The 11,586-nt window shown below is 38.6% G+C and overlaps 1 protein-coding gene across 1 annotated transcript in view; it reads left to right on the top strand.

Moving 5' to 3' along the window:
* Positions 1-11,586, top strand: part of Reln (reelin) — a 416,018-nt gene that overhangs the window by 383,435 nt on the left and 20,997 nt on the right. Inside the window, exons 51-57 of the mRNA XM_028778108.1 lie at positions 468-622; positions 1,817-2,031; positions 5,693-5,870; positions 7,546-7,721; positions 7,855-7,961; positions 9,637-9,879; positions 10,467-10,642. Coding sequence (XP_028633941.1) covers positions 468-622; positions 1,817-2,031; positions 5,693-5,870; positions 7,546-7,721; positions 7,855-7,961; positions 9,637-9,879; positions 10,467-10,642 — 1,250 coding nt within the window. The remainder of the gene's footprint in view (positions 1-467; positions 623-1,816; positions 2,032-5,692; positions 5,871-7,545; positions 7,722-7,854; positions 7,962-9,636; positions 9,880-10,466; positions 10,643-11,586) is intronic.

Here is an 11,586-nt window from a genome sequence, read left to right as displayed (position 1 = left end):
TGGATGGATGGATGGATGGATGATGGATGAGTGGATGGATGATGAATGTATGTATGGATGGATAGATGGATGGATGATGGATGGGTAGATGGTGGATGATGGATAGATGGATGGATGGATATGTGGATGACATGCATTTTATATTACAATACATTGAGGAGCTGTGCATGGTAGTACATGCTTGTAATCTAACATCCAAGAGATTAAAATAGGAGGATCAGTCCTGAGTTTGAAGCCAGCCTGACCTATAAAGTAAGATCTTGTCTTAACCATTCTACTCCTCAAAAAATGCACTAGGTATCTGTCAGTCAATATTCATGTTATAAAATGTTTATATTAGTTTTTATTTTATATGACATTGTATATAAAAGAGATTTCTACTTAATTCTGGGACTTGATTACTGTGAGTATTTACTTTAAGTTCATATTAAATCCATCATCCAATTTTTTTACCTTTTTTTTTTCAGTGAATGAGAATTGGCTCTTTCATGATGACTGTACAGTGGAAAGATTCTGTGACTCCCCAGATGGTGTCATGCTCTGTGGCAGCCATGATGGACGAGAGGTATATGCAGTGACACACGACCTGACTCCCACTGAGAACTGGATCATGCAGTTCAAGGTGAAATTACCATGGTCTCAATCACAAAAGTAACCATACATTAGCAACCTAATCAGCCATCATAAAGATAAAGGTTTTCTAAGATTTCACTGATTTAATATATGCTTTGAAAGATAAAACTTAATGTTAAGGTAATATACAACTCAATTATTGTCTAATGATTAAAAAATATTGTATATCTATGCTATTTCAGGGTAAAATTTTGAACTTCATATAAAAGCAAATATTTACAATCAGGATTATACATTTATAGAACAAAATACTGGTTTAAAACTGTATGTAAGATATTGATTGCAACTTACTAAGTCACAATATAGAAAGTAAGTTGGCTGGGTGGGGTGGTGCCCACCTTCAATCCAGGCACTCTGGAGGCAGAAACTGAAGCAGATCTCTGGGAGTTCAAGGATAGCTAGTCTACATAGTGAGTTGCAGGCCAGTGAAGGCTACATGGTAAAACTCTGTCCAACAACAACGAAACAAAAGCTAAATTATTTCCTTATGAGACTAAAGCCATTGTAATAGTTATTTCTACTTCTAGAAAGACATTCAGATGTTTCTGTAGAACAAAACTTACAGACTAGGACAGCATGATTAGAACCCATGCCAGGAAGAGCGTTGGATGACATTTTGGTCTGGATTATTCTGCTGTATCCTGTCTACCTGAATTTGTCTACCTGTGTTTGCAGAGTTGCCATACTATGGCTGTCACCACTTTAAAGGCCTGTGTTTCTTTTATCGGGTTCCACTGTATCTTGCTTGTCAGTGAAAATGATTTATTGAGAGTTATAAATTATATGACAAAATGGTAAAGTGAGCAAGGCTGTTAGCAATCCTTTTTGGTCAGCTGTTCTGCCAAACATAAGTGCCAGACCATTAACAAAACAATTTGTAAGTGTGGGCCCAGGCCTTCCAAGGAAACCAGCCAGTGTGGTGGAGGCGGGGCTTCCAGCTTCTCTCCCAAGTCCTTACACAATGTACTTGGCACTTTCTACAGTTTGTCACCTTGGGCAACCATGGCAGTGGCCCCTGTCCATCAGCAAAACAAATAATGAACCTGAAAATACAGGTGGCAGATATTGAAAATACAGGTGGTAGCTATCAAGGGATCTGGGCCTTTCTTACTGCCAATTCTTTGGTCCTGAAATCTGTAATGTGGTTTTAATGCCTTGACAATCTTCATTTTCTGTTTATTAGATCTCTGTTGGATGCAGAGTGCCTGAAAAAATTGCCCAGAATCAAATTCATGTGCAGTTTTCTACTGACTTTGGCGTGAGCTGGAGTTACCTAGTCCCTCAGTGCTTACCTGCTGACCCAAAGTGTTCTGGAAGCGTCTCTCAACCGTCTGTGTTCTTCCCAACTAAGGGGTGGAAAAGGATCACCTACCCTCTTCCTGAGAGCCTAATGGGGAAGTAAGTAGAAAGTTAAAATAAAGCACAGCTGTTCACACCTGGGAGGCAACCACTGGTACTGCCTTCGAATCTTAAATTCCAGGGTAATGTGCTCTCTTTCTCCCTGACGTCACTAGGGTCCCTAATTGGTGACTTCTGCAATGGGCACACTTCATGTTTTAATCCTCAGACTTGGAGGATTTTGTCCTCAATAAATGTCCCTGTCAGGTCCTTCTCTTTTCTGAACCCCAGTGCTGTCAAATAAGATTCAAGCAACAGTAGTGACCTTGGAGCCAGATGCAAACACACATTACATACCTTACAGACCTCGTAGACTATGGTCCAATATAAACATGTTTTCCAAATCGTTAGTTGAGCAGGGAGCAAATCCCAGCCCACACTAGCTGCACAGCCCCTAAGTTCAGGCCATTGTATAAGATGGCTTTCAGGTTGTATTTTTCTCTTATCACAGAACATCATTATTGAAGAATAATTAGCCTGGAGCAGTGGATTAAATCATGCTCTGGAAAGTCTGTGGGTAATTTAATTAAAGGTGATTCCAGAGATTCACCAACTACTGTAAAATTAAGAAAAGAGATACATTAAGCAAAATGACAGGTGTCCTTCTACTAAATTAATCATCAAATCAAGCTAAGTAAAGAGGCTTCTGAGGAAGCAGACCATGGTGTATGAGCAGGACGGAGGCTCTGAATAAGGCAGGTACACACACAGCCTGTCCAGTCCAATAGACATTATCATTTTCCTGGAATGGATCAGAAGAGCTTACACAGTTAAGATGCTGGGAGTTTAAACAAAAATCTACAGTGGTTCAATTAAAAATGAAATATCCTGGGGCTTGAGAGACAGCTCAGCAGTTAACAACATGGACTGCTCTTCCCAGCACCCACATTGGGTGGCTCACGACCCCTGAGGGTCCAGGTACAGAGGATCTCACACCTTCTTCCAGCCTCCATTGGCTCTGCACTCACATGCACAGACTCCACCCATAGAGATGTACCTATGCACATAGTGAAAGTTAAAACATTTAAAAATACCTTATAACAAAAACTGTAAAGATGTGTAGGCTCTGGGACTGGATGGTTTGCAAATGGATTTAAGACTCAAAGAAATGGCCCAGTCGGTAAGGACCCACTCTGCCAAACCTGAAGACCGGAGTTAGAAACCTAGGACTACAGTCCACACCCTGGCATGCATGCTCATACACACATGTACACCTCCACACAAATAAATATAATAACAATAAACTATTATTGTTTACATTGTACTTTTACATTGCTTTTACATTATTTCAAGGACCTTATTGTCTTTATCTCTTATCCATTATCCCTCTATCAGTGGCACTGGGGATATTTTCAGCCCTGTTGAATATATAATGGCTGTCAGAAAATTGGACCAGAATGCTTCTTTACTATGTCCAGTGGGAGAGGAGATTGTTTTCTTTCTTAGAGAGACAGAACAAGAATCCCATTGAATCCCATTGGTACAAATTATCCCATTCCTAAGCCACTTAGTAATTCCCCCCTTTCTGTGTATGTGTGTGTGTTGTGTGTATCTCTTTTTCATGTATGTGTATGTTGTGTATTATCACACTATATATATTCTATATATAATTTTCATAGTGTGCAGATATAGCATTTATTTGGATAAAAGACTTTTATTTTTGTGTAACCGATGTACTCACCATATCAAATGAGATATAGAACATTTACATTGCCCTAAAAAGTTCTTTACTTTGCATTTTTAAACCAGAATTGTGTGGCTTATTTTAATATAAGGTTCATTAGAGCCTGTTTTTTTCTGTACCCAGAACACAGGAGCAACGATGAAATTAGAAATCTCTAGGAAACTGTCCTTTAATGTAACCCTTCCAAAATTGTTTTCTAATTACCATGGTTACTTTGAGAATATTGATATCATTTTCCAGGAATTGAGAAGTTGCTGTTTTCTAAAGGCCTGAAGGCTGTGTGCATACTAACAAGACTCTGTTGTGTGCATCACTGACCTCCTGTACAATTTCCTAAGTGTAATTAGCCAATCGAAATGCTCCCACAACCACTGAAGTTCAGTTCATCTTGTTCATCTGATCAATAAATGGACCAATTAATTGAAAAGACAGTTCTCAAAAGAAGAAACACAAGTGGTCAATAAATAATTGAAAAAAAAGTCTTACATATCCTTAGCCATCAGAAAAACATATAAACTAAAATTGCTTTGAGATTCCATGTCACCCCATCCAAAATGGCCTCAAGATGGCACATGGAGATAAGTAGTGTGGCTCAGGGGGATGTACTTACTTGCCACCAATCCTGGGGATCAGGATTCCTTCCTTGGAACCCATATGGTGAGTGAAAAGAAACAACTCCATGTTTTGTTCTGACCTCCACATGTACACTGTGACACACACATGCACACACACACCGGATAGTCAGACAGATATAAAAATATTTTTAAGCAATAACATCAAATGCAGGTGAAGTTGCAGGGAAAGAGGAACTAATATTTATTGCTATTGGGGTATAAACTTCACAGACACAATGAAACTTGATATGTAGATTCCTCAAAAAATTCAAACTACCATATGACCCAATTATACCACTCTTGGATGTACAATAAGAGGATGCTGCAACAGCATACCACACTATCCTTGCAGATCCTTGTGCACAATAACCAAGAAACAGAGCCAAAAATCTCCACTGTCCCCTTCTGGCCTCTGCAGGCAGTGAACACATATGGTGAGCAGACATTCATGCATGCAAAACACCTATATAGATAAAGTGGTGAACAAATACTTTGATATCGTACATGCCCACCACACTATGAAATTTAATGCAGCTACCAAGAAAAATTAAATCATGACATCTTCAAGAAAATTGATGCAGCTGGAAATCATTATGATAAGCAAACTAAGCCAGGCACTGCAAGTTTTGTTTTATCTGCAGAACCTAGATTTAAAACCTGCCATGCATGCACATGTGGAGGAGGGATCACAAAACTAGAAAGGAGATCATGAAAGGAGAAGGAGGGATTTCAAGCCAAGTGTGGGATACAAAAGGTACTGAAACTCAGGTAATAATGACACAGGAATTGGAAGCAACCAGAAGAGAAAAGGAACCAGCCAGAGGAGGAAGATCTTGGGAGTGGGGAACCAACCAGAGGAGAGAAAGAGCATGGGGGTGGGGAACCACCCAGAGGGAGGAGAGAGCATGGGGGAGAGGAACCAGCTAAAGGGACAAGAGCATAGGGGAGTAGGGCTGGGGAAGAAAATGAATTGGAATGCATACAAACAAAATAAAATAAAAAAATGTAAGGCGCATGGGTCGGGCACTTTGTATACAACCCTAAAATTTAATTTTAAAAACAAGAAAAAGGAATCTGACTTATGATTCTAGATTCCACTATAAGATAATCTTGTGTTTGAAACAGTTCCAACTGATTTTTATTTGTTTTGCAAATTTCTACAGAATTGTGCTGAAAGCAGCTACACAGTTCCGTTACTAGAACTGGAAGTTGGAAGTGGTCAGAATACATTTTATTAACTCAATTCATCCACAGAGATAACTGCAATTTTTTTTCTTGTGAGCACTGAGTGTGTGTGTGTGTGTGTACAGTGACTCTGAATAAAGTTAACTTTTGTTTTTCATTCCTTTGTTTTTGCCAAAAGTCCTGTAAGATTTAGATTCTACCAAAAGTACTCAGATGTGCAGTGGGCAATTGACAATTTCTACCTTGGCCCTGGATGTCTGGACAACTGTGGAGGTCATGGAGACTGCCTAAAGGAACAGTGCATCTGTGACCCAGGATACTCAGGACCAAACTGCTACTTAACTCACACCCTGAAGGTACTGTTGAGCTGCTCCCTTACAGGCCAGTCCATGACCAGTTTTTGTACATGAGAATCTGTAGCAAGGTTTTGTGTCTCTGTCCCTGCTTGTCTGTCTCCACCTTTCCCTCCTACATTTCCTCCCTTGTCTGTTTCACTATGTAGCCCTGTGTACACACACCAGAATGACTTCAAACTTATAGATATGCCCAAGACTCTGTTTCTTGAATGCTGGAATTAAAGGTATGTGCTATTATGTTCAGCTTTTTCTTTAAAAAACAAAAAACACTCAGTTTAAAGCCAATATTTGCCTTTAAAAAAGATCTTACTTTCACAATTGGTACAACGGAGGATGACACTATTATTCCTATCAAATGAAGCAAATATTACTGATAGCCCTCCAAAACTGAATGTTCAAACATGCTGCAACACTGCTCTAACATTTTTCCAGAAAATTCTATGGTCTAACTTATTAACTACTGAAATGTGACTGAGTCATTTTTGATGCATTAGTTGTTCAATATGTAAAGTCAATATTTAGCTTCTTAACACAGATACCACACATAAGTTTTGTTTCTGTAAATAAACAAAGACATACATCATTTCAATAGTAGAAAAATGTTCCAGCTAAAACAGTACAACTGCCAGAGATCATAGCTCCTACCTGGAATCCTGGACTATACGGTGAGTTCCAGGGCAGCCTGAATAGGAAGTCCTATCTCAAAAAAAAAAAAAGTACACATAATTGAAGCCTAGCAAATACTGAAAATAAAATTTGAAGCTATTGCTCATTTGTGTCTAAAGAAAAGGCCTGAGAACATTCAGACATCATTAGTGTCATTAGATAAGCAATTCTATGAGCCTGCATTGTGAACTCTAATTCAGTCTTCTAATGAGAGCATGTGTAGTTAGCCACGTGTTCTTCCAGCTCATGTTCTTACATACGAACATTCATTTATAAAAAATTGTACTTATCTTCTCACCATTAGTGAAGTAAAGTCAGATGGACTTGTGTTTGCATGCCTTTAATTACAAGGTTGATTGTGTTCCATGTGTGAAGAAATGAGACTTATTTAAATCATTTAACCACACAGTATAGAACTCTCTTATAGAACTGGGGAAATGTATAGAAGTATATGGAAACTGTTTTTTACTGTAATTGCAAGTCTATGTCCCCTAAACATAAGATAAAATTATATCACTTCCCTTCTGTGAATAATACAAATTTTCTGGGATAAGGTCTATAAAAAATAGTATTTATCTGTTTGGTTTTAGTTATTATGTTTCAAGAATAGCTGAATTATGTTATTTCTTTGAACAGAAGAAAGATTGTCTCCTGATTCTAGCCATTATTTAAGTTACTCTGATTTTACATTTATTAAGATTATATTTTAAAAATACTGATACTTTGACCTTGAATCTGCACTTTGATGTGTGTTAGTTTACATTTTTATATCTTAAAAACTAAAAGCCTAATTATTACTTTTCCTTTAAGCAGTTTAAATTATCTTCAGTATATGGTAGAAAGTAAAGTTATGAGCATAATCTATTGTCTTTCAAACATATCTTTGCAAAAACACTGAAATCAGTTCGATTATTTTTAAGTCCAAGCAACTTTGTTGGGTAAAGTACCATCATTTCTACTTGAAATCATCATCTTTAACTGCATTCCTGGACCTCCTCCTCCCTCACAGACTTTCCTGAAGGAGCGCTTTGACAGTGAAGAGATCAAGCCTGACTTATGGATGTCCTTAGAAGGTGGAAGCACTTGTACAGAATGTGGGATCCTTGCCGAGAACACTGCACTCTATTTTGGGGGGTCCACTGTGAGACAAGCTATTACTCAAGATTTAGATCTCAGAGGGGCAAAGTAAGTCATATTTTTCTCATATGTCTGCCATGGTAGCACAGTTGACACCAGTTGTTACTCAGGACTCTCGGGACCTGAGTGATGTCTTTGCTTTGGTCCGTCATTCTGAGAGAGAATGTGTGCTTGCATTTAGATTCCTGCAGTACTGGGGACGTATTGGCAGTGAGAGCAACATGACATCTTGCCATCGGCCAGTCTGCCGGAAGGAAGGCGTGCTGCTGGATTACTCTAAGGATGGAGGCAAGTTCTGTGGGTGGCAGCTGTGTCTGGTAGCTCATCCCACATCCATACAACGCCCTCAGAAACCAAACTTTGCTGACAGTGACAAGCACGAAGACGTCAAAGAAAGCAACAGCTCTGGCTTGCGTTACATGTCCTATTCATGGGACTGCTTTTAGGCAAAATCTAACCCCCACCATTAGAGAGAGAACGAGAGGGAGGGAGGGAGGGAGGGAGGGAGGGAGGGAGGGAGGGAGGGAGGGATGGATCCCATTAAAAAGAAAAGGATTTTAATAGAATTTATATTTTTATGTACTCTTTGAAACTCATGTATATAGCGTATCTTTATCATATCCACAACCCACTTTCTGCCCCTCCAGCTCCCCCCAGGTTCTCTCACACATCTCTCTCCCAACTTCATGTCCTCTTTTTAAATAGATTTTTTTTGTAAGAGCATGAAAAAAACAAATTTTGAATGGTTTTCTGAGTAAAATATGATTTCAAAAGAATCTTAGGACCAGCAAAGTTGTATACACCTTGAATTCCAGTCCTTGGAAGGCAGAAGCAGATAGAGGTGTGTGAGTTCAGGGTCAACCTGGTCGACATAGTGAGTTCTAGAACAGCCAGAAGTACATAGTAAGATCCTGTCTCAAAAAACAAAGCAAAACAAAAATATTCCAAAATACTGTTGTGTCAATAACATAAATACCATAGGGACTCTACAAGGAAAACCTCACCAATTATAAAAATATCCTGAATTCATGAAACTATGTTAATAAAATTCTGTTGTATTATTGTATATTATTATTAATATAATTCACACAATTCATATATAACTATCAATCGATTAACATAATGAAATATTCAGAATAAAATGCTTTAAGGGCTGGAGAGATGGCTCAGGGTTGCCTGAGGACCAAGGTTTCATCCCCAGCACCCACGGTGGCTCACGGTCATCTGTAGCTCCAGGGCTGAGGAGTCTCTTGTAGCCTCAGTAGGCATCAGGCACCCAAGAGGTGAACATTCATACATGTAAGCAAAACACTCATACACACAAAATAAAAATAAGTTAATCTTTACAAGTAAAGTAATTTAACAAGATTATTGATATAAAACCAACTCTAATAGAAAACAGCTAAAAAGATTTTGTTCAGAAGAAAATATGTTTTAGCAGCCAGATAACATTCTGAATAACTAGCTAATAGATGACCCAGAACTGTCTCAGCATAGTTGTGTGTTGTAAACATTTTTCCCATTCCTATCAAGCAATATCATTTCAAATATAAATTACAAATTGTATAGAATTCTGATAGCTGTATTTTTAAATCTAGAACCAACTGGTCTAGAAGCAAGCATATGTTCTTCTTGGGAAAAAAAAGCCTCTTAAGAATCTAGAGATGAATTTAAATTAAAATAAAAATTAATTAATTAAAATTAATTTTAAAAATAATTAAAATTACGAATATGTAAATTTTACTTCAATATGTTTACTTTGACCAACTATGTCTAAATACCCTCACATTATGATCAGCTTTGTATTGAAGCCATGAGAATAAATGTCGACACTTAAAGTCCCTAGATTCAGTTTTCACTGAATGGGTAAACATTTTCTTAGGAAACATATAGAACTTGCGATTGCTGCTGGTTTGTGATTTGTTTTCCCGGTGCTAGGGAGCTGATAACTTTGTTTTTATAGGAATCACTTGGACTCTGCTTCATGAGATGGATTTCCAGAAATACATTTCAGTGAGGCACGACTACATCCTCCTGCCTGAGGGGGCCCTCACCAACACAACTCGACTTCGCTGGTGGCAGCCTTTTGTGATCAGCAATGGACTCGTGGTTTCCGGGGTGGAGCGTGCGCAGTGGGCGCTGGACAACATTCTGATTGGTGGAGCAGAAATCAATCCAAGCCAACTGGTAGACACTTTCGATGACGGTAAGAAGAGAGCTTCAAACAGCATTCTCTCTGTCCACTGTGGGTGGAGGCATCAGATAAGTATTCCATAGCCAGCACCTTGTGGAGTCTAGTTCATGCTGCTCAACTGCTATGAGCTGTTCTTGGGCTCCATGGTTGATAACTCTTCAAAGTTCATCACTTGCTGAACTGTCAATTGAGAACTTAAAGAACATCACTAAATAAAAAGTGTTTTTATTATAATTCATAATCACAATGCCCAGAATATTTTAGTCTTTTTAGTAATTTCTGTTCCATAGAACATGTATTGCAGATGCCTGCCCAGAATATTTTAGTCCTTTTAGTAATTTCTGTTCCATAGAACATGTATTGCAGATGCCTAGGAAAAAGCAGAGTTCCATCCAGAAAAACAGTTTCCCTTTTATAGCAAAGTGATCGATCATTCTAGCAGCCATTGCCCTAAGCTAGAGCTCTCCCCTGGGATTTATATATTAAAACAGTTATGTAAAATAAAAGCAAGCGTTGGTAGCAAACATGAAAGCAATTTAACATTGAACATCTGAGTTGAAGAAAATAATGTAAGGCATTGTTTCCCACTTACTTAACAGAAGGCTCCTCCCATGAAGAAAACTGGAGTTTTTACCCTAATGCAGTAAGGACAGCAGGATTCTGTGGCAATCCATCCTTCCACCTCTACTGGCCAAATAAAAAGAAGGACAAGACCCACAATGCTCTCTCCTCACGCGAGCTCATTATACAGCCAGGATACATGATGCAATTTAAAGTAAGGGAAACTGATACAAGAACTTTTATGTGCATTGTGTGAAAAGAGATTTGTTCTGACACCCAATGATTGATGTTGCCCATTAATAGACACTGTAACTGTGGTAACATTTTACAAAGGTTTCTTCAGGTATGGTTATTTGACCATAGATAAAGTCTGTGGAGATGTGAAGACACAGTAAGAAATGTATCCGTGTTATAGCTCATATATATTCATCTGCCAAAATGAAAGGCTTCTGTCGGTGCCTCGAGTCCACACACACCCTTCCCTCTGCCTAAGCTTCATCACTCCATTTGATTCTTTACCTAATCTTCAGTTTATTTTTCAATGTTCCTTTATGTCCAACTCCACAAACCTGCACATTGACACAGTTGTAGCTCCCAAAACTTCACAGAACTAGAGTATTTTTTTTAAAAAATCTTTTATACTGTTTAGAAGGCTAGATAGGAGGGCATAGTGAGCGATTAGTAGATACTCACAGAGATTGATAAAGGTATGGCATCTGCTCTCTTTCTGATGCCTGGAAATCCTTTTAGAGGGATTATAGAAATGTGATTCATTATTAGTCATTTTTAAAACCATCAATTATTCTGAATGCCCGTGGTTTAAAAGCCAGACTGGAGACTTTGTTACAGACATTGAAGTGCATCTGCCCTGTTAGACTCATTTCAGAGATAAACCAGTGGTGTCAATGCTTCCACTCCCTTAAGATGGTGTTCAGCTTTTGTGATTTGAAAGCTGCTCACAGTCTGTCATACTTACTGTCATTCCACACCAACTTCTGAGCCAAGTCCTTGAGAATCAGAGTTCTCCTCTCCTGGTCCCACTGGGGTCTGTGTCAGCACATCCTTGGAGGGCTCTGTGAACTCAGAACTGAGGGACACTATTTTTCTCCAACCAAATTAGTTTATTTAAACTAAGAGAAAGAGGATGGAGAGGTGGAT

The sequence above is a fragment of the Grammomys surdaster genome, unplaced genomic scaffold (assembly GCF_004785775.1).
Source record: "Grammomys surdaster isolate TR1022 unplaced genomic scaffold, NIH_TR_1.0 325, whole genome shotgun sequence".
Lineage (NCBI taxonomy): Eukaryota > Metazoa > Chordata > Mammalia > Rodentia > Muridae > Grammomys > Grammomys surdaster.
Note: the sequence above shows the minus strand (reverse complement) of the source record. Positions and strands in the feature narration are given on the sequence as shown.